This window comes from Strongylocentrotus purpuratus, unplaced genomic scaffold (genome assembly GCF_000002235.5).
Source record: "Strongylocentrotus purpuratus isolate Spur 01 unplaced genomic scaffold, Spur_5.0 spur5_contig_845, whole genome shotgun sequence".
Taxonomy (NCBI): domain Eukaryota; kingdom Metazoa; phylum Echinodermata; class Echinoidea; order Camarodonta; family Strongylocentrotidae; genus Strongylocentrotus; species Strongylocentrotus purpuratus.
The window spans coordinates 1339143-1360905 of NW_022145552.1; the positions used below are offsets into that span (position 1 = coordinate 1339143).

A 21763-nucleotide genomic window follows, 5' to 3' on the forward strand; every position below is an offset into this window, starting at 1 on the left:
CCAAAAGGTGCGATGCAATAAAAGAATAGAGATTAGTTTGATAATTATTAGTGGACAAGTCCAAGGTATTTGACGTACCGTCAAGGCATAGATGTTCATTGTATGTGTCATTTCACTTCACTTTTTTTCTGATATGAGCTCTAGAAGCATTAAGTACTTGATACAATATGAAGACATATCCTTACATCTCCATTAGGATATATCGAATTTTCGAGCTGGAACAAGGATTTGCTAAAATACATTACATATCTGAGTAATCACTTATCATTTCTTCCTAATGCAATCATTAGATTATAGTAAACTTGGGTTGGTCGATAATACCCCAATCTCACATAAAGACGAGACTGCTGCGACCCCCCCCCCCCCTAGGCCAAAAAAAATCGACAAAACGTGGTGGATCGTGGCTTCATCTTTTAAATCTTCTCCTTCATATCTCGAGCCTTTCTGAATCTTTTAGGATCGCCGCAATTTCTCTGGTCAACACAAATTTTCATTGCATTCAATTTTTTTTAATATACACCATACCTAATTCCCCTTAAACCCCCTTTCTTCAGATCTAAATTGGTATTTTTCGATATTGTGTTAGATGTATTCAAAAACCTGTTGGAAAATATCCAATCGTAAACAATGGCTTTTGAGACAATATTGTTTCCAGTATTTCAAATAATTTTTACCTTCATACGAATATGTGACATTAAAAACCATTACTTTAAATGCTTATATGAACTATATTCTGCAAACAGTACCCTGCAATCCCCCACCGAACCCAACAACTCCAAATTCAGGGTCCAAAGATCCGAAAGACGAAGAGGGAGCTAGGGAAAGGAAGACTAAAGAATTGTCAGAAGAAGAAAAGAGAGCTACAGAAAAAAAAGCTAATGAACTGAAACTTAGCAAGGAGGGCGCTGCAGCTGCCGGAAATGGTACCAATGAAGATGGGACCCCGAAGCAGAAAGCTAAGGAAGAGGGAGTTGAAGCAGGGGGTACTGAGCTCCCTGCTGAGGATGTCAGCAAAGAACGTCCTGTATCCATCTCAGTTTGTACATCGGCGTATGACTACAACGTACAAGGCCTTGTATCCTTCTTGAAAGATATTATGAAGGATCAGCCGGAACTGATCAAAGAAGTCAAATTCCATGCGCTACCGTACAACGATCTCGATCATTATACATTTCCAAAAGATCACCCGGTCGATGTGATGCTTCTGTGCCACTCCATCAACAACAGAAGGTTTGCAATCACAGACGTCATGGATGCCCTGTACGATAAGTACCTTCCATACTGTGCGAGAGTCGTAGGTAATTACTGCTCCTTCTTAAGTAAAACGGCTTGCAGGTGATGTACTGCGAGAAAGTATCTTTGCATGATCTGTAAGATGGTGAATCGAGGGGTGTCGCGGGATCATTCTGATTGTAGGTTTTGTCTGACCACATTTGCAGACAAGTTAATAGCTGAAGAATTCCCCAAAAGGGTCGTCATATTTCCAAATATATTTCCAAATATATTTCCAAATGGTGACATGAGCAGATGGAAAAAGTGAAAGTGGCTCTAAATATATTCGACTCTTACTTTCAGAGATTTTTTGTTGTTTTTGTTTTAACGAACAGAGAAAGTTTCGGGATGTGCCGATAAGGAACACAAACTAAAATACTTTAGCTGAGATTTCGCGGGGGATGGGGGTGGGAGGATGGAGTGTAATTTCCAATATATCATTCGAACGACACCCCGTACATTCGTAGTGCGGCCTTTGTTCTGCTGTTATAACTTTATTGGTGTGATTCTGTGTAATTCAATACGTCTGAAAAGGGGCAATGAAGAATATTATGTTAACAAATCTTGGGAAAATTCACGACAATATAATTTGAAATGAATCCTATCTTGTATAATGCTGGAATATTTCATGCTATTTTCGAAAAATCCTGTTTTCTGATTTTTTCCAGGAAAGAACAAGATGGGGGTGATAGTCCATGACTTTGAAGATATGAGAGAAACAGTTCAATCATCTCGCATGAGTTCATTCAGGTACAAGCAACCAAAGGCTTTCGAGACTACCAGCCTTCAGATAATATGCGGACTTTTCGAGAAGGAAGGGAAGGACCTAAATCAGATGCTAAAAGCAGACCGAGAAAAGCTCCCGGTGTTCCTCAAGAATGCGTCAACATGTCCAGAAGAAATGATGAATCAAATCACAGAGAAACAAGGATTAAAACAGAAAGCAAAGGACGGGATTGTTACATTGGGAAACCAAATGTCTTCCTGTAAGTAATGCATGACAACATCAGTTTTTTTTTTAACTGTGATTCTCTTTTAGTTCTGTAAATGCTATTCATAAACATAAACACTGACAAACATTGCCCATGAAGTGTCAAAGATTTCTAAAATTATATAATGAATCAAACAAAAAGGAAGGTGTGACTGAAGCTTTCCAACCACAAAATCTATTCTGTCATGAAAAGCACACTATCATATTTTTTTTCTTTATCAAATAACCTCCATTCCAGTTTAGTTATCTATTTAGTTTATTTTTTGGAGGGCCAGTCCAGGCTAATTCGCCGACATATTGGCCAACAAGATGTTAAATGTGACGACACAAAATATCTAAAATATCAATAACTGTTGCCCTTCCTATCTGTTGTGGCTAGCTAATGCTTGTCAGACCTGGAGAACACTCCCTTCCTCAGGGCAAGACAAAGTCTAATTTCCGACATAAGCCCCATGTATAATGTCGTGAAGCTGTATTGACATGTACGATTTGGGCATGTAGTCTTGTCATATATATTACGTGTGACATTGAGTACAGTATCTCTCTCTCTCTCTCTCTCTCTCTTTATGAAGCTATTAGGTCCTTAGGGGAATCAATCCCGTCTATAAGATGGAGTCAAGATAGCACATCCGAAGGATCTAGGGTGGATCCAAGAGAAGTTGATCGAAACGATCAGGGTACGATTTGCAGTGCTAAAGCTGAGGATAACAAGACAAAACGGTCGGCTAATAAAAGGAAGCCTTCATCTGAACAGGCTAAGCGACCATGTACGTAATAGCTATTAAACTGTCCCACCTCGAGGGTTTTCCAGTCTTCACAGTAATTCACTCACTTTCTAAAATCGTCAACCCTCCCGAGATCCCGACCAACAGACAGGCAGTGGGGCTTTTCATATATTAATCATTTTAAACGATGTCGGAAAGTACCACCCGACACAATAAACCGAATTTCCAAGTGTCCATGAACGTAGACTATGGATCATATCCCTGACTAGACAGTCGTAGAAGCTGACTCGGCTTCAAATAGTAGACTATCGTAATACTGGTCTGACGTCACTACGATTCTGAGCGACTTAGCATTTTCATCGTTTTAAGGAAGGATGACATCCCACATCCAAGATTGAGATTTCGTAATCATATGAACATTTATATTTTCAGTCATTAAGGATTTAAATAATATTTCAATGATCATCTGAAATGCTATATTTCAAATTTGATCGTAATCAGATTGTATAGTGTGCGGTGGGCATGACAAACAAGAACCAAGAAGTATATAATGTTTTTCTCAATGCCTGTTTTGTAGGTCTACCGAAGAAAAACACATCCGGTGGTTCTCACCAGAAACCTACAGCTAGCATGGATGAAAGGAACCTAAATCAACCGAGTGAAGCATCTTTCATAGGGGAGCGAAGGCCAGGCACAACTATCGCAGCGGCAGCGGCAAACACCCAAGGTACACCTGACCAGCAGTCAATGGCTGCTGGAAGAAATGTCACATCTGCACCTCAAGGGTCACACGCAACTTCATCGCCTCGACGTATCTCAATCTCAGTCTGTTCTTCCGCCTACGAGCGCAACGTCAAAGGGTTCGTGTCCAAGCTTACCGAGTTGCAAACCAGACAGCCTCATTTGATCGCCGACGTCCGTTTCCGTAGCCTACCGTACAACGACATTGATTCATTCAAGTTTCCGTCAAGCGACCCCGTTGATGTGATGGTCCTCTGCCATTCAGTCCAAAATCGAGGGTTTTCAATCACCAATGTACTGAATGCTCTCTACGAAAAACATCTGCAATATTGCCATGATGTGATTGGTAAGTTAATACCTTTTAAACGATGACGTTGTAATTTTGTTATCAGTTATAGCTCCATCCGTGTTGACAGATTTCTTGTTCGTTCTTTTTAATATTCAAGCATGTTTCATCCAAATTCCTTACCTTATCGGTTACTTTAAACAAAAATTGAATCATATTCGATACGCAGTCATGATATGTATAATCTGAATTCTGACATGAGAGTTATTGGGACCGTATTCATAATAGAGACGAACTTTCCTCAAGACTAGGTAACCTACCAGTTTTAGGGATCTTTCTCCAAAAGAATGTTCATGCATTAACTCATAAAAGTTAATACTGTAACCTTCAACTTTCATATGGTTATTCCACACTCTAATCAGCTTATCTTCGTTCACGAGTCGCTGGAGACATCAGATTTGATAATCAGGAAACCGGAATAGGGTAGAATAAAACAAATTATAAAATGATGAAGCGGGTCCTAATCCAATGATTGGTTGAGAGCGTACACATGACCGGGCATTTTTTTCTTGCCTAACACGTAATTTTGTTAATGACCGGTAATGCCTGTTATAAAACATTTTTACATAACACATCAAACAACATCTTATACAACAAATGATACACATTATTTTGATCGGGCATTAGTAAATTTACCCACGCTCGGTACCTTCGAAACAGTCCAGACACCCGCGGCTATCGCCCCGGGCGTGTTAGACTGCTCCAAAGGTACCTCGCGTGGGTAATTCTTACTAATGCCCTCACTGATGTGTATTATTTGTATATTAATGACCAGAGTTTAAAGCTGTCTTTGAAACTAAGTGGGTCATAATCACTATCTACCTGTTTTTTCTTCTTCAATATTTCAGGAAAGAAGAAGCTGGCCGTGATTGTCCATGATTTTAGCGACTGCAAACCTGAGACTCTTGAAGTCAGGATGGAATCGTTCAAGAGGTCACAACCTTTGACATTTGAGCTCGTTGAAACCGTGATCGTATGCGGTAGCCTGGAGAAACCAGGCAAAATAGAAATGAGAGATGAAGATATGACACGACTTACGACCTTCTTCGCACAAGCGAGATATGAACAGAGAGAGAACTATGCCGTCAAGCAATCATTTTATAAGAAAAGCTTCCTAGGAAGATTATGGTAATAACCAGCAGAACCCACAAATCAAAAGACGGAAGGAGGAGAGGAATTATAAGAATGAAGAAATAGCTCAACTCACAACAAATTATGTCTTTAGATTACTGAACGAAAAGCGATTCGGGTTATCTTCAAATATGCCTACATGTTTACATGTGGGCGAAACATGTTGGTCCAGTGGTCTGGTCTCTGGTCTGCCTACAAGAGGTCCCATATACGAAACATACATGTCCAAATGGTAAAAGGTCATTACCGGCGTGGACGCGGAAATGGATAATATCTCGCATGTTATATACCCCCCCCCCACACACACACACAAATGAACATATCATTAATGTCTACCCACTCACCACTCACAAAATTTCGATATTGATTGACATCGTACATTATGTCAAAGGTCATTGTACAAACATGAAATGTCACTGTGCGTATACGTCAAACGTCGTTGTACATACATCAAGGACATTGTACATACGTCAAAAGTCATTGCGTGTGCATACATCAAAGATCATTACCGACGCGGACGCAGAAATGGATAGGGACTTTTAGATTTACACGACGAGAACGTGGACCGCCACGTGTGACATCCTTTTAAGGTAATGTGGCGTCCTTATAAGGCACTGCCGGGCACGACCAAGTGCCTTAACACAATCAGGGACGTGATAAAGAAGGACTGGAATCAAGCCGCTCTCCTTTGACCCCATGATCCAAGCCGCCGAAAAGTTATGCGCTAATCTTCAACTGTTGACCAGGTGGTGAGATAAGAGAGCGCATGAAATTTCAGGATTTAGAATTCCTACATCAGAAAATGGTATCACAGCAACTGTTCGCTGTCCCTTCCAATGATTTCTCATCCATTGTTGAATGTGTAAAGAGTAGAACAAGCGAACACAAACTTGTGTAATTTCATCCTTTTTTAAACTTGAAAAATACAAAAAAACACGCAAAAACACGCATTAGCAAACTTAATGTTATTGAAGATTGTAAATCATGGATCAAATAACGGGACATTAAAACATGCACAAATTAGCGCATTATCCTAAAATATTGAGTTTTTGACAAGATGTAATTTTTCTTTTACCATCTCTGGCACACAAATGAAAGGAAGGACGGAGTTCTAAATTTGAAAATTTGTTTGATGTACTATTCCCAATAAAATCCCCATATAAAGTTTTTGATTTACACTGAAATTTTGCCGGTAATTTAATATTTTGTAATAAATGTAAAACTGGTGCCAGGCTTCCGAAAGTCTTCGCAGTGGAAGTGCGGTTCGGAGCATGGAACTTCAAAGCCAAGTGGAATGTTACACATCCCATTGTTATGCTTTAGAACTCAAGAATGCGTTTGAATAAATTACAAGAGTTTCGTCTCCTTTTCTTTCACCTCCCTGACACAATGTTACACGCGGCAGTCCACGCTCTCGTGTAAATCTAAAAGGCCCTAATATCCGGCATCTGATACACGTGATTACTGCACCCCTTACACCACACACTATTTTACGTGATGTCTTATACTTTATAACTTTACATTTAATTGTACATTTTTCCAGTTGCATCATACATGTATAAAATAAACAATGAACGGTCTATTACAGGATTTGTTTTCAGTTTTAAAGCAATTTTGTTGTTTTTTGCTTCTCGATGTAATGTAGACTGTAAAACTCAACACAATCGTGTACCTCTTTAATCGATTGATGATAATTTCGTGAAAACATAACGCTTATGACTGCCGCATTGCTGAGAGTAAATGTAAATATCAAATGATTGATTTTTAATTCCTGTATTATTTCACTGTTGGTCATGTACTAGGAACTGCTTTGCATGAAATGCGTTTCTTGGCTTCTTATTAGAGTATGAAAACATAAGAACTAGAACTGTACCGTCTTCATTAAGCAATTAAATACTGGTGATGTAACATTTTAACGACATACTTCTATCTACTTAATAATGCTAATATCGATGCTTAATTTCGTCCATTTGGACATTAAGCATTGAGTTAGCTCAATGCGCCTAATGTCATTAATGTAATGCTTTGCTTTGAAATAACCCGTTTCTTTTTTTAATTGTCTATGTACACTTTATGAGCAATAAATGTATCGATTCTCTATATGCTGTTGCTAAACAAATTGTAAAACATACTTTTTTTCTTGATGGAATACATTTTGGGAAACAGGATTTTATCACTAACATTTATGATTATACTGACAACACTAAAGGTAAAAAAAAGCACTTTAGTGCCGTTTAATATTTGCATCATGTCTTGGCGTTGACACAGTATAAGTAGATAATGCATATGAATATGTATGCATATATACAGTGGTATTTCACTGTAATTTATAGAAATGTGTAACTTTATAACGACATTGTACATTTCATTCAATTCAGAAATAGTAGATTGTAAATTCATTCTTTCTATTGAACTCATCTAAATTCTTTCCTCTGTAGTTGTTGATTCCTATGGCAATGACTCAGTCTGCACACATGTACATCGTACCCTATATATAAATATAAAAAGTATAACAATTTGCCATCTTTTGTTGGGCATATCATTATGTCAACAATTGGTCCATCAATCGTACAGACTCCCGGTGATTGTTTCGAATGTGAAATATTACACTTCGCTGTTCTCATTATTATTGTATATTGAATATACATGTATTCCACAATTCTTCTATCAAAAAGTTGGCGTTAATAATAAAGAGGGGGAGGGGAACAATTATGGCTACTCAACTGCATTAAGTCTTATTATGTTTTCGTAATATGCATATAATGCGATATTAATACAATAAAGACTACATATATTCAGGATTGTTTTTCTTTCTTTTGGTTTTGTTGCTATGATATAGTTTTATAGAATGTTAAGTTGCCTTTATTTTTCTTAGAGGACACATATATACTTGAAGTCGGTATGCCGCTATTGTAGTTGGTGTATCTTCTGTCAATGCCCCATACAATTAATAGCAAGACGGGGATATGTCCTCTGAAAGTTTGTATCTAAATGCTCATACGAGAAAAAAAAGTACAAGTAAATTGTCGCACTATGATATAATCTCATAGAATGTTCCTTTTCTTTTATTTGGTTTGTATGTATTACTTGAATTCAGTATACCGCTGTGGTAAGGGATCAATATGTTTTTGTCTATTCCGCCTCATAGTAAGACGGGAATTTCATGTTCTCGGAAAATTGGAATCTGAATGCTCATACAAGGAAAAAAGTACAAGTACATGTATCATGAATAAAAAAGCGATGTGTTCTGTACAACTACTATTTCCATCGGCACTTAAGTAAATGAGAAAACAGCCCCGTTTACTCTGTTGAAATTCACATGTTTATATTCTCTAGATAATATACAATTGCGTACTTTCAAAAGTCATGATTTCAGCTGCTTTTTTGTCGAAATAAAATGTGATAAAACCCTCGCAATTCATTCTTGTAGCGTGTTAATCTGTCCAACGTGATGTAGAATCATTATATATGTTCAAGGTGACGAAAATTTATTTAAAGGTGACCCATGCAATGCACATGTTTATTCTGCAGATCTGTATAGGTCTGTAAATCAACACAACTTTTGATTGTTTGATAAAAAATAAATATATATTTAACAATTATCTGCTAATTTTCCACAGCCTGATAAGCCCCGTCCTATCCAAATCCCCAAACACATTCGTGCTCCTTTTGATATCACAGCAAGCTAAAATAAGCCGAAGTAGGTGCACTTGCAATTTAATAGCATCACATGTTTTCACAGAATACCATCTAAAACTAACTTTGTTTCTGGTAAAACTGGAACCTGTCTGACAGTTCAATGGCTGTTGAGGTTGTGAGATGATATTGTGTAAACAAATGACTGTTGACATTCACTGAAGATATGAAGGTTCAGACCGACAGCACACCGCATGATAAATTGCATTATCCCAATTAATTGATTGATTAGTTGGTTGCTTTTATTCATATTTTATACAAATAATAGCGAAGAATAATACATTTTACAAAACATTTACATTTCTTTAAGTAATATGGAAATAAATAATACTGAATCATATTAATTAAAATCATGAAAGAACGTTATGTAAGTCATTTGGTATTAAAAATCGCAAGTGAACCTTTTAAAAGCTATAGGCTTGCTGCGGGTAGGTTCGCTGAATTAAACTACTGACTTGATATACAGGAAAATTCAACAACAGAAAACACATACACCAGACTGAGACATAAAGATAAATGAAAAAAATACAACATGTTACATCTAAAAGTGGTAGAGAGAGAGAAAAAAAAAAGGTGAGGTAGAGAGAGAAAAGGGAATAAATAAGTGGATAGATAGGTGGATAGATAGATAGATAGTAAGGTGATCAGATGGATAAAGAGAGAGAGAGAGAGAGAGAGAGAGAAATGGGGGCGATAGATATTAGCCAAGAATCAGTCGGTTTGGAGTCGGTTCGTTGGTGTGTGTACCTGGGAAATGACATGAAAAAATCAATTCTTCAGGAGAAAAAAAAAAGGAAAATGGATGTCTCCGAGACAAAATTTTGATCGGCTTTATAGGCCAACTTTACCCCCAAAATGGGCCTACCGATTTATTTGGTATTTGTATGGAAAACATAAATATACCCATGGCACATATTGACACAGATTGCGTCATATTTACATTGACTTGCTTGGTACAAAAGGACGTGCTCACATAAAACGGGCTGTATAGCACCTTTTGGACCCCGTTACGTTGAGAGTCATGCCAGCCCAGACAATGGTTAACGCGACGTAGTCTAATACCCCCGGATACACTAATGTATGCATGCTTCGATTTAAAAAAAGAAACATCTTGACAACCCCACATCCTTCCAGAGACCTGCCAGACAAAGCATCAGATAGTGTATGCAAAATGCATGTCATTTAAAGCCGTGTTATTATGCTTAGAAGGCAAAGAAACACAAAAGTCAAGTGATTAGTATCGTAACCAGGTGTTCGGGAGAGAAATATATATATATATATTTCTAAAATACATCAGTAAACAGGTGTAGGCTTGTAAATTTTACTTCATAATTCTAACGATGAGCTGAAGATATGTAAAACAATTTATACCCTCAGTTGAATTTGTGGAAATGTTCATTTTGTTATTAGAAACGATGCTAACGGTCACAGGGTGAGTGAAAGACTAATTTTGGAATGCTGTAAGATGACGGTAGAGGATAACCTTTCGTCGTAGGGGAATCCCCATTAGGTCATCGAGGTGACTCTCGGGCAGAGCGCGCAAACACATGTACACACGGAACCATTCCTCAATTGTATATGTGCACCGTCTAACAACACGTTTATGGTCGTGTGCATTTACCGACTCGATTAATGGTAAAAAGATGTTGTTACTTATTATTTTATACGAGGCGGAGGACGGGAGGCCATAGACATCAATAGATTCATTCAACTGACCGTGCAAATGTAACGGGTGAGTAGACAGTAGACACACCTATTAAACGTTGTATTTTTCATTTGTTATGTGTGGGACGTTATAATATTATTCATATTCACTTTCAGCTTCTTTGGCTATGTCATGATTATAAGACAGCTGCATATTAGACGTTGTGTTCGCTTATCGCAATTATCATATTTCACAGTGAAATACATAAATCAATAATAATGAATAATACTGTACATCATTTAAGGATTTCTGTTGTTCTTGCTTGTTGTCCCACGGTTTACGCTCCTGGAATATCCGGTAGTATTCTTATACATATTTCCGGTTGAAAATTAAACATAATGTTTCAGTCAAGGTTCACAGAGCATGTAAAAGTAATCTTTCAAGGGCTTGGCAGTCTCTTTCTGGTACAATTTTACCAATCCCATGTTAATATTGTTATTTGAATGTAAACAAAATCTTTGTAACTATGGCTCGTTCACTTTTTGCACTTTTTGTTGTTGTTGTTGTTCTGTTTGCATTTGCCAGGCACCTGCCTCTCTTTTCTATGGCAGGTATTCGCCAACGTGGTCAAATAGTTTAGTGCAGAGAAAACGCTTCGGAAAATAACCGTGTAAAAGAAAAAAAAATTATTTGATTTTATTCATTGATTTCTCTATCATTTTCCCGGAAAAGGGAAGGAGTGGAGGGGTTGGGGGGCGGGGGTGGGGTTCAGACTTGGTTTATACTGGGGTGTACAACTGAAGTCTCCGAACCTGTACCCATTAATTCCAAGGTTCATTAAGGATCAATAAAAGTGTAACCATGGTCAGGACTTTCGATGGAAAAGTGAAATGATTTCAATGTTTGCATCTGGGATTCGCACTTGAGCGAGAATTAGGGTGAGGTGTTTTTATTCTGAAGAAAAAAAGTGACCCATGATTAAGGTCGAGTACTAAAAGTTGGTCCATACTTATAGAGCTTCAAGCGTAGAAATCATTCCCCATGTTTATGATGATTTGTGGGGCCCAAAAAGCGACTGAAAGTAGGAGCACATCCCTGTATACCGTATTAGGCGAGCAGGGCTCCCTCCCTATGGGTGATTATGAACAAAATATATGGTTGACATTTTGAAGCTACTGAATCGTATATAAGGAAAGGAATATTCATATTGTGGTTGTACAGAAGGAAAACAGCGCCGGTGAAAACTTATACTCGCAAACTTCAAATAGAAGGACATTGAAAGAAAGAGAGAGAGAAAGAGAGAAATAGAAAGAAAGAAAGAAAGAGAGATGAGGGGATAGGGGTGGAGAGAGAGAAGGGGGAGAATAAAAAAGAGAGGGAGAGAGACGTGCTAAGAAGTGGATCGTAAAGGAAATAAGGACACAAGGGTCTAGATTTTAAGCGGTTGACATATAAATATTACAATTTAATGTGTCGACTGATCAAAATTCGTATGCAAGATAACAAAGCTCAGCAATTGTCATTAGATCTTCGTATAAATTCGTTGATATTTTTTTGTTGTTTGTTTATTTTTTAATCTCACTGAAATCATTCATCCAATTTTCCCGTCAGAATTTGACAAATATTGCTTTTAGATTGATTTTAGATTTCCTTTTGGACTATAAATTACTTTTAGATAATGATTGCAGAGTACACGTATACCAATTATGATAAATTTGAAGCTTAATTTCCTTTATACATGTTAGTGAATAGAGTCAAATTTTACAAAAAATGAATATACGTTCTTCTTTATATCTAGAGCTAGAGTTACTTCCCTTGAACACGTGGTAATTTCATTCGGATATGGAGAACAACAGCGAGGAAACGCAGGGAAACGGAAAAGGAAATGAAACAGATGGTACCAAAGAGGAAGAAAATATGCGGGCTGCAGGCAGCGGAGATACAGAGAATGGCGTAGTCCAAAATGTGGCTGATGGTATCAAGGCAGAAGGTCCTGAAGGTGGGTATATTCGGCTTGAGTTATCTGCGATTGTTAACTTTGTTGAATTCATACGTGAATATAAGCTGTGCAATTACTTTTGCATAATTTTAAAATGAAAATTGTACCCCGACCCGACCCCGACCCGACCCGACCCCGACATTAGAATGTATAATCAAGACAATCAATGTTGTGTTATTTCTCGATATGTAATGATAGATAACATAATCAAAATAGTAAAGAAAAATAGGACTCTTTATTCGATTCTTTGCTCATTAGGATTTACCGACCAGACAAGTTAAGTAGTTGCATATTTCTCCATCATTTTGCAATAATCTGAATATTAAACATAACCATAAATGTTCTTTTTTGCAACTGTCACTATTGTTCGCAGTAAAAGAATGGACGGTTTATTCAATTCTTTGTTCATAAGAACTTACCAATAACATTAGCAACTTTAATTGTATTTCTCCCCATCATTTGGAATAATCTGCATAAACTCTAAATATTACTGCCATTTTATTTTTCGTGGTATATTTCTTCCTTCATTAAGTGAAGAAATTGAGAGCTTCAATACGGATACCGACTCTCCTGAAAATCACTTTGAGTTAAACAAAATATTTGTGTTTTTGTTTACACCTTAATGAAAAGTATTTCTTTAAAGGAATGAACATCATTTTTTTTTGTTACGTGACTTTATTGTCCGTTTAAAGATAAAATAGAGCTCTAGACATGCAGTATTATGAAATCAATAATTGGGACAGATTGATTATGTAGTAAATAAGAATAGGTATTTAGTGTAGGACTTTGTAATCGTCAAAATGATACGAAGTTGACTCGGTCTAGTTAAAGGGCACTGGCCCTTCACGTAAAAATAGGTATGTGGGACTACTCACACATGTGGCCTGATAAGTTTAGTCCAAACACGTCAGGGATTTCTCATCATATTTCGAATTTGAGGGTATTTGTCTAAGCGTGGCAAAATGTCCCCCTTATGCGTAGACTAATTGCATGACGATCTCTTACCACATTTAATTACGATTATATTCAAATATGTTTGAATCTTTTGAAGTGATGTTGCTGTGAGTATCAGTCCCTGAATAGTTCTCATTTAGTGGTGATTTATTCCATTTGGAGAAATTATTAAGAATAGTTTAAAATACTCAAACATTATTGTTGCCTATGCGACAATCAGGAGAAAAATATCAAGTCCCTAGAAGTCTGCTAACTTCTGCTTGGATACTTTTTGGATACAGAGTTCGAAGAGCTGGATGCCACTGAAGATAACAATATTCCAATTCCACAAGGGAAGACAGACCAGACAAATGCCTCGAATTTGGAAGTCTCAGAGCAGGCGGAACCTGTGTCGAATCCACGTTGAATCCATGTTGAATTGACCAACATTCTCACACTTAATAGTGAACAGCGTTAAACCTCTATGGCGTGTAGGCGACCAACGATTTAAAGTTGTCACCCCCTTAAATATTGCAAAGTAGACATGTACTCGTGTGCATTCCTTCTTCCGTTTTTACTTTTCATTGATTGTAGAGACGGCATGACGTAAACATTTATATGAAAATTAAGTCACTAGAAGTCTGTTAAGCAATACTTGAAAACTTTATTGTAATCAGAAATCGAAAAACCAAAAAACCCCAATTCATACAGCAACATAATGAAGTAAATGTATCTAGAAGCAGGTATAATAATGTTTATCATAATAATAATAATAATAATAGTGGGTTCTAGTATAGTGCTCATGTCTGTCAGACTTGACACTCCTGGCGCTCCCGATTAAACATAAATAAATATAAATATATATATATATATATATATATATATATATATATATACATATTTATTAAAGGCGTATTAATTTTTTTTTATGAAAGGTCAGTTATCGTGGCTGCTAAGTGAAGCGAATTCCAACTTGAAAATGTAAGCGTGATTGTTGAGCATGCATTTATGTTAAATTTCCACAAAATTTAATTACAAAATAAAATACTGCATGACTCTATCGAACGAGAAAGAACTTTGCTATTGCGGTATGATAATATTTTTAGCGATATGATTTATACGCACAAAATCTCGATTTTCCCGGGTTTTTTATTCTTCTTTAATCCATTGTCACACATGATTATTAACATCTAATTACTACATGTATCATATCAGTACAGGTTATTCGTACTTTCATTTAAAAATATTCACATAATAAATGTCATTTTAGATACTCCTACCGAGAAAGATGGAGAGGACCTCTTCGAGTATGTCATCAAAGAAATTCCTGTATCCATCTCAGTGTGTACATCAGGGTATGACTTCAACGTACAAGGCATTGTGTCCTTCCTGAAAGATATTATGAAGTATTATCCGGAACTGATCAAAGAAGTCAAGTTCCATGCGCTACCGTACAACGATCTCGATCATTATGAATTTCCAAAGGAAAACCCAGTTGATGTGATGCTTCTGTGCCACTCCATCAACAACAGAGGGTTTATAATCACAGACGTCATGGATGCCCTGTATAATGAGTACCTTCCATACTGTGCGAGGATCGTAGGTAATTACTGCTCCTTCTTAAGTAGACCGGCTTGCAGCCTTGCAGGTGATGTACTGCAGGAAGGTCTGTTTGCATGATCTATAAGGTGGTGAATTAAGAGATGTCGCGAGATCATTTGGATTGTAGGGTTTGTCTGACCACATTTGCAGACAAGCTAGCTGAATATTCCCCCAAAAGGGTCGTCATATTTCCAAATTATTTTCCAAATGGCGACAAGGGCAAAGGTAAAAAGTGGAAGTGGCTCTAAATATATGCAACTCTTCCCTTCACAGATTTTTTTTTTTTCAACGAACAAAAAAAAAAAGTTTTTGGACTTGCCGATAAGGAGCAAAATGTAAAAGATTGAAAACAGAGATTTTGCTGGGGGGGGGGGGGGGGTGTGCGCAATTTTTAAGACATCCTTCGAACGACGCCCCAGAAGTTCGTAGTGTGGTATTTGTTCTTTATTGATAATGTTTTGTGTGTGTGCGATTCTGTGTAATTAGATAGGTCTGAAAGGGGCATTGTTTACGATCATGTTAACAAAATAATTTGTGATTATTAAAAAGTTCACGACAACATAATGTCCATAATAATCAATTCTATGTTGTAAAATTCTGGAATATTTTTTTCTATTTTCGAAAAATCCTGTTTTTTAACATTCCAGGAAAGAACAAGATGGGGGTGATCGTCCATGACTTTGATGATATGAGAGAAACAGTTCAATCATCTCGCATGGATTCATTCAAGTACAAGCAACCAAAGGCCTTCGAGACTACCAGCCTTCAGATAACATGTGGACACATCAAGGAGAAAGAGCAGGTCCTAGAACAGATGCAAGAAGTAGACCGAGAAAAGCTTCTTGAGTTCCTGAAGAATGCGTCAAAATGTCCCGAAGAAATGGTTGCGAATCCAAGCTTATTGAAAAAGGCGTATTCCAGTAAGTTACATATGGACAAAATCTTTCTTTTTTTCTGCTGTGATTTTCTTTTAGTTCTTCATTATGTGTAATTCATATAGTCCATAAAATGTCAATGATTTATGAAACTAAAGTTGTCTTTATCCGCTCTTAACCCTCATCCACTAACGACTAAACGAGTCCTGGAAAACCGCGCTACCAGCAATGATGTGATCTGACGATTTATTGACAATCACTTCATATAGCAAATGACATTCACTGGGCAAAATACATGCCAGCAGAGTTCACAGTGATGCAAATTGATGCTTGAATGCTTTTGATGCATACACTAATCTTAGCTCACAATCCCTTTATGACCCTCGTGGTACACAGTCACAATACAAATTCTACCTGAACTTGTGTCCGTTTCTTGCCACAGTTTTATGGTTGCCTGACATATTACCCCAACCTTTGCCTCAAACAATAACCTAGAAAAATTTTGTCTCAATATTCATCAATCGATATTCATTTTATGTTGGCAATTTTTGTTCATGTTTTGATTGAGTTATAGAAATCAAATTAATTGAATTGAATTGAATTTAAAAGTGAATGACATGTAGATATAAATATATAAAAGAAACCTCCATACCAGTATAAATATCTTTTCAATTCATTTATTGACGGGGGAATCCAGAATAAGCTCCGACAGCTTTGCGAAAAAGATGTTGAATGTGACGAAAAATATTTAAAGTATCAATAGCTGGTTGGACAATTGCCCTGTCCATCTGTTGTTGGTAGTTGATGCTTGTCAGGCCTGAAATGTTGTTCCCTTGTTTGGGGGAGGGGGGGGGGGGGAGGGGGGGAACAAAGTTTCCGATAAAAGCCGCATGTCATGAAGCTGTATTGACATGTCCGATTTGTTCCACCTGTAATCTTGTCCTGTATATTACGTGTGTCATGTATGATATATATACAGTATCTTTTTCTCTCTCTTTTTCTCTGTGAAGCTCTTTACTTATTCTGTGAATCAGTTAAGGAGCAGGTAGGGGGCAGTCAAGATAGCACATCCGAAGGATCTAGCGTGCATCGAAGTGAAGCTGAACGAAACGATCATGGTACGTTTCGCAATGCCGAAGCTCAGAATGGCAATAAAAAGCGATTGGCGAATGAAAGGCAGTCTTCAACGCAACCCAGCCAAGCGAGCATGTACGTAACAGCGATTAAACTGTCCCACCTTCGCAGTAATTCACTAAATTAAAAAAAGCTCTCAACTTTCCCGAGATATCGACCAACAGACGCCTGTCAGTGGGCTTTCCTGATATAAATCATTTAAACGATGTCAGAACGTATCAGTACGCAATATGGCAGTATGTCGAATTCTTATCTCTCGAAAAGATTCGAGATTAAACGTGATTCTTTCAACGGAAAATAATTAATCCGCCATCCGACACAGTGAACCAACTGTCCAAGTGTCCATGAACGAAGGTTCGTTCGACACACCAAAGATTCTTCATAGCCTCTTGCTTAAGCCCACCTTCATGATATAATTTATAGATAAGAATGAGAACACCAAAAACCAGAATTTATTTGCATTTAAGCCCTCGATCGAGTAAGAAGCCGACTCGGCTTCAAATCGTAAACAATCGCAGTACTGGTCGGACATCACTACGATTCTGAGCCGATTGTTCTTTTTTATCCTGCAAGAAAGCACGAAATCCTATAAGATTGAGATTAGTGTAATCATATCAATATTACAATTTCAGTTATTAAAAATGTACATGTACATGTTTGACTGATCATCACGTGCTATATTACATGTTCTTTCAAAATCATAGTCAGATTGTAGAGCTGTGCGATGGGCTACCTAAACATTCTTAAACAAGAACCAACAAATATAATTTTGTAAATATAATTTTCTAAATATAACTTTAATAATGTCTGTTTTGTAGGTCAAACGAAGAAAGCTACATCCGGTGGTTCTCACCAGACACTTCAAGCTAGCGTGGATGAAAGGGAACTAAATCCATCGAGGGAAGCATCTCCCATAGGACAGCAAAGACCAGGCACATCTAACTTGGCGGCAGCGGCACACACCCATAGTTTACCATCGCCTCGTCGTATCTCAATCTCAGTCTGTTCTTCCGCCTACGAGCAAAACGTCCAAGGGTTCATGTCCAAGCTTACCAAGTTGCTAGCCGCACAGCCTCATATGGTCGCGGACGTCCGTTTCCGAAGCCTACCGTACAACGACATTGATTCGTTCAGGTTTCCGTCAAACGACACCGTTGATGTTATGGTCCTCTGCCATTCAGTCCAGAATCGAGGGTTCTCAATCACCAATGTACTGAATGCTCTCTACGAAAAATATCTGCAATATTGCCATGATGTGATAGGTAAGTTAATACCTTTTAAAAGATGATGTGTAATTTTGTTCTCAGTTATAGCTCCATCCGTGTGGACAGATTTCTTGTTCGTTCTTATCAAAGTTCAAGATTGATTCATCCAATTTCCTTATCTTATCTGTTTACCTTTTAAACAATTTGAATCCCATTCAGTACGCATTCATGATATGTATAATTTAAACTTTGACATGAGTGTTATTGGAGCCGTGCTCATAATAGAGATGAACTTCCCTCACGACTAGTTTACCTACCATCTTTAAGGTTCTTTCTCCCAAATAATGATCATGCTTTCACTCATGAAAGTTTATACTGTAACCTTAGCTTTCATTTAATTTTTCCAAACTCTAATCGGTTTAACGTCGTTCAAGAGTCGCTGCAGACATCAAATGTTTTAATCAGGACATAGAAATCGGCTCGAAAAAAACGAATTACAGATGAGAGTTTAAATTTTATGGTGAAACGATCGTAGATCAAATCAACATCTACCTTTTTATTTTCCTACAACATTCAGGAAAGAAGAAGCTGGCCGTGATTGTTCACGATTTTAGCGACTGCAAACCAAAGACCCTTGATGTCAGGATGGAATCGTTCAGGAGGTCACAACCTTTGACATTTGAGCTCGTTGACTCCGTGATCGTATGCGGTAGCCTGGGGAAACCAGGCAAAATAAAAATAAGAGATGAAGATATGACACGACTTACAACCTTCTTCGAAAGAGCGAGATTTGAACCAAAAGAGAACAATGCCGACGACCAATCATTAATAGAAAGCCTGCAAGGCACATCCGGCGGTTTTCACCAGACACCACAAGCTAGCATGGATGAAAGGAACCAAAATACACCGAGGGAATCATCACTCATAGGTCAGCAAAGACCAGGCACATCGGACGTGGCGGCAGCGGCAAACAACCGAGGTTCACCTGGCCAGCGGCCCATGGCTTCTAGAATGACTGTCACATCTGCACCACAAGTGTCAACACCATCGCCACGTCGTATCTCAGTCTCAGTCTGTTCTTCCGCCTACGAGCACAACGTCAAAGGGTTCATGTCCCAGCTTACCAAGTTGCTAGCCGCACAGCCTTATGTGATCGCCGACGTCCGTTTCCGGAGCCTACCGTACGCAGACATTGACTCATTTAGGTTTCCGTCAAATGACCCCGTTGATGTGATGGTCCTCTGTCATTCGGTACAAAATCGAGGGTTTTCAATCACCAATGTACTGAACGCTCTTTACGAAAAATATCTGCAATATTGCCATGATGTGATTGGTAAGTTAATACTTTTTTTAAATGACGTCGTAATAAATTTTTTGTTTGTTCTTTCCAATGTTTAAGCTTGTTTTTATGCAAAGTGTTATCTTTTTTAAAATCTTTATATGTTTATTTTGACAATTTCAATTGGTACACAGTCATGATATGTATAATTTAAATTCTGACATAAGTGTTGTTGGGACCGCGCTCATAATAGAGACGAACTTTTTTCACGACTAGTTTACCAGTTCAAGGGATCTTTCTCCAGAATATGGTTCATGCATTAGCTCATGAAAGTTGATACTGTAACCTTTAGCTTTCATATAATCTTTCCACACTCTAATCAACTTACCTTCGTTCGCGAATCGCTGAAGACGTCAAATTTAATAATCAGGACGCAGAAATTGGCTTGAATAACACAAATCAATGTTCAGAGTTTAAAGTTGTCTTTGAAACGATAGTGGGTGATAATTAAAATCTACCCTTTTCTTCTCCTTTAATATTTTAGGAAAGAAGAAGCTGGCTTTGATTGTCCATGATTTTAGCGACTGCAAACCAAAGATCCTTGATGCCAGGATAGAATCGTTCAGGAGGTTACAACCTTTGACATTTGAGCTCGTTGACACCGTGATCGGATGCGGTAGCCTGGAGGTCCCAGGAAAAATAGAAATGAGAGATGAAGATATGACACGACTTGCCATCTTCTTCGAAAGAGCGCGGTTTGAGCCCAAAAACAATACTGTCAACGTGCGGTCATTAATGAAAAGCCTCCGAGGAATGTTCAAGTAATAACCAGCAGAAACCAAAAAGGAATCGAAAGTAGGAGAAGAAGAGGTAAAATCGACGAGGGCGCAGAAATGGATAATATTTCACATCTGTTACAAGTAATTACTGCAACCCCTGACCCCCCCCCCCCACGCACACATAATCATTTCTCCCCACTCATCACTCACAAAATTACGTGATTTGTTATCATTATACCCTGTTTACATGACACTGTACATATGTCAAAGGTCATTGTGAATACCTCAAAGGCCATCGTGCATACATCAAACGTCATTTTACTTTCGCCTAAGGTCATTCATTATATATCAACGTTTTTCCTTCCCACTCAACACACACTATTTTATGTGACGTCTTATCCTTATGGTTAACCAAATCGTTATCCTTGCCATTATAAAGAATAGCCTAGTGCAATCTTTTTCCTCCATTTTTTAAACAACTTTTGGAGGGCTTTCATTTGCTTTAGTGTAATGTAGACTATAAAACTCAATACATGTACCTCTTGACTCGATTTGATGATATTTTCCTGAAAACATAACGCTTGTGACTGCCGCATTGCTGAGAGTAAATGTAAATATATATATATATTCCTGTATTATTTCACTGTTGATCGTGTACTAGGAACTGCTTTGCATGAAATGCGTATATTGGCTTCTCATTAGAGTATGGAAACGTTACAATTGGAACTGTACCGTGAGCATTAAGCATACAACTACCGATGATGTAACATTTTCACGACATACTTATATCGACTTTATAATAATAGTGATACTGTATTTCGCCCATTTTGACCCTAAGAATTTAGTAAGCTTATTGTGCCAAAATATTAATCAATGCTTTGCCTTGAAATAACTCGTTTCTTTTAAGCGTTTTCGTACACTTCGTGATCAATAAGTGAATCGATTCTCCATGTCCTGTTGCCAAAAAAAACAGTGGAATATACTTTCTCTCTTGATGGAATACATTTTGGGGAAACAGGATTTTATCATTAACAATCATGATTATACTGACAACACTAAAGGGAAAAAAAGAACTTTTGTGCCTTTTAATATTTACATTATTTCTTGAAGTTGACGGAGTTATATGAGATGTAAATGGCGTATGAAAAGTATGCATATACAGGGGTATTTCCCTGTGATGTATAGAAATGTGTAACTTTATAACGGCATTGTACATTTCATTCAGTTCAGAAATAGTAGATGGATTATAAATTCTTCCTTTCGATTGAACTAATCTAAATTCTATCCGTGGTTGATTTCCATGGTAATGACTCAATCTACACACGCGTACATTCTACTGTATAAGTATATAAAAAGTATAACAATTTAACATTATGTTGTGTCAATAAGTGGTCTATCAATTGTACAGGT

The 21763-nt window shown here is 37.5% G+C and overlaps 2 protein-coding genes across 2 annotated transcripts; both read left to right on the plus strand.

Annotated features, from left to right (window-relative positions):
• The first annotated feature begins 2841 nt into the window (after positions 1–2841).
• LOC100889126 lies at positions 2842–5565 on the plus strand. The gene is made up of 3 exons (XM_011680678.1): positions 2842–3030; positions 3566–4075; positions 4924–5565. The coding sequence occupies exons 2-3, from the start codon at positions 3619–3621 to the stop codon at positions 5205–5207; spliced, it is 741 nt and encodes a 246-aa protein (XP_011678980.1). The 5' UTR covers positions 2842–3030; positions 3566–3618; the 3' UTR covers positions 5208–5565.
• Positions 5566–14756: 9191 nt separating this feature from the next.
• Positions 14757–21391, plus strand: LOC115926652. Its single transcript, XM_030991619.1, has 6 exons — positions 14757–15082; positions 15729–16001; positions 16967–17165; positions 17909–18352; positions 18873–19628; positions 20119–21391. Exons 3-6 carry the CDS (start codon positions 17072–17074, stop codon positions 20397–20399), a joined length of 1575 nt encoding a protein of 524 aa, XP_030847479.1. The 5' UTR covers positions 14757–15082; positions 15729–16001; positions 16967–17071; the 3' UTR covers positions 20400–21391.
• The last annotated feature ends 372 nt before the right edge of the window (positions 21392–21763 follow it).

What these genes read in the sequence shown, in the direction of transcription:
- LOC115926652 (XM_030991619.1), top strand. Translation starts at nt 17,072, where the DNA reads ATGGTACGTTTCGCAATGCCGAAGCTCAGAATGGCAATAAAAAGCGAT. An exon ending in CAACCCAGCCAAGCGAGCAT is followed by an intron (nt 17,166 to 17,908) that starts GTACGTAACAGC and finishes TCTGTTTTGTAG; the next exon opens with GTCAAACGAAGAAAGCTACA. An exon ending in ATATTGCCATGATGTGATAG is followed by an intron (nt 18,353 to 18,872) that starts GTAAGTTAATAC and finishes TACAACATTCAG; the next exon opens with GAAAGAAGAAGCTGGCCGTG.
- LOC100889126 (XM_011680678.1), top strand. Translation starts at nt 3,619, where the DNA reads ATGGATGAAAGGAACCTAAATCAACCGAGTGAAGCATCTTTCATAGGG. An exon ending in ATATTGCCATGATGTGATTG is followed by an intron (nt 4,076 to 4,923) that starts GTAAGTTAATAC and finishes TCAATATTTCAG; the next exon opens with GAAAGAAGAAGCTGGCCGTG.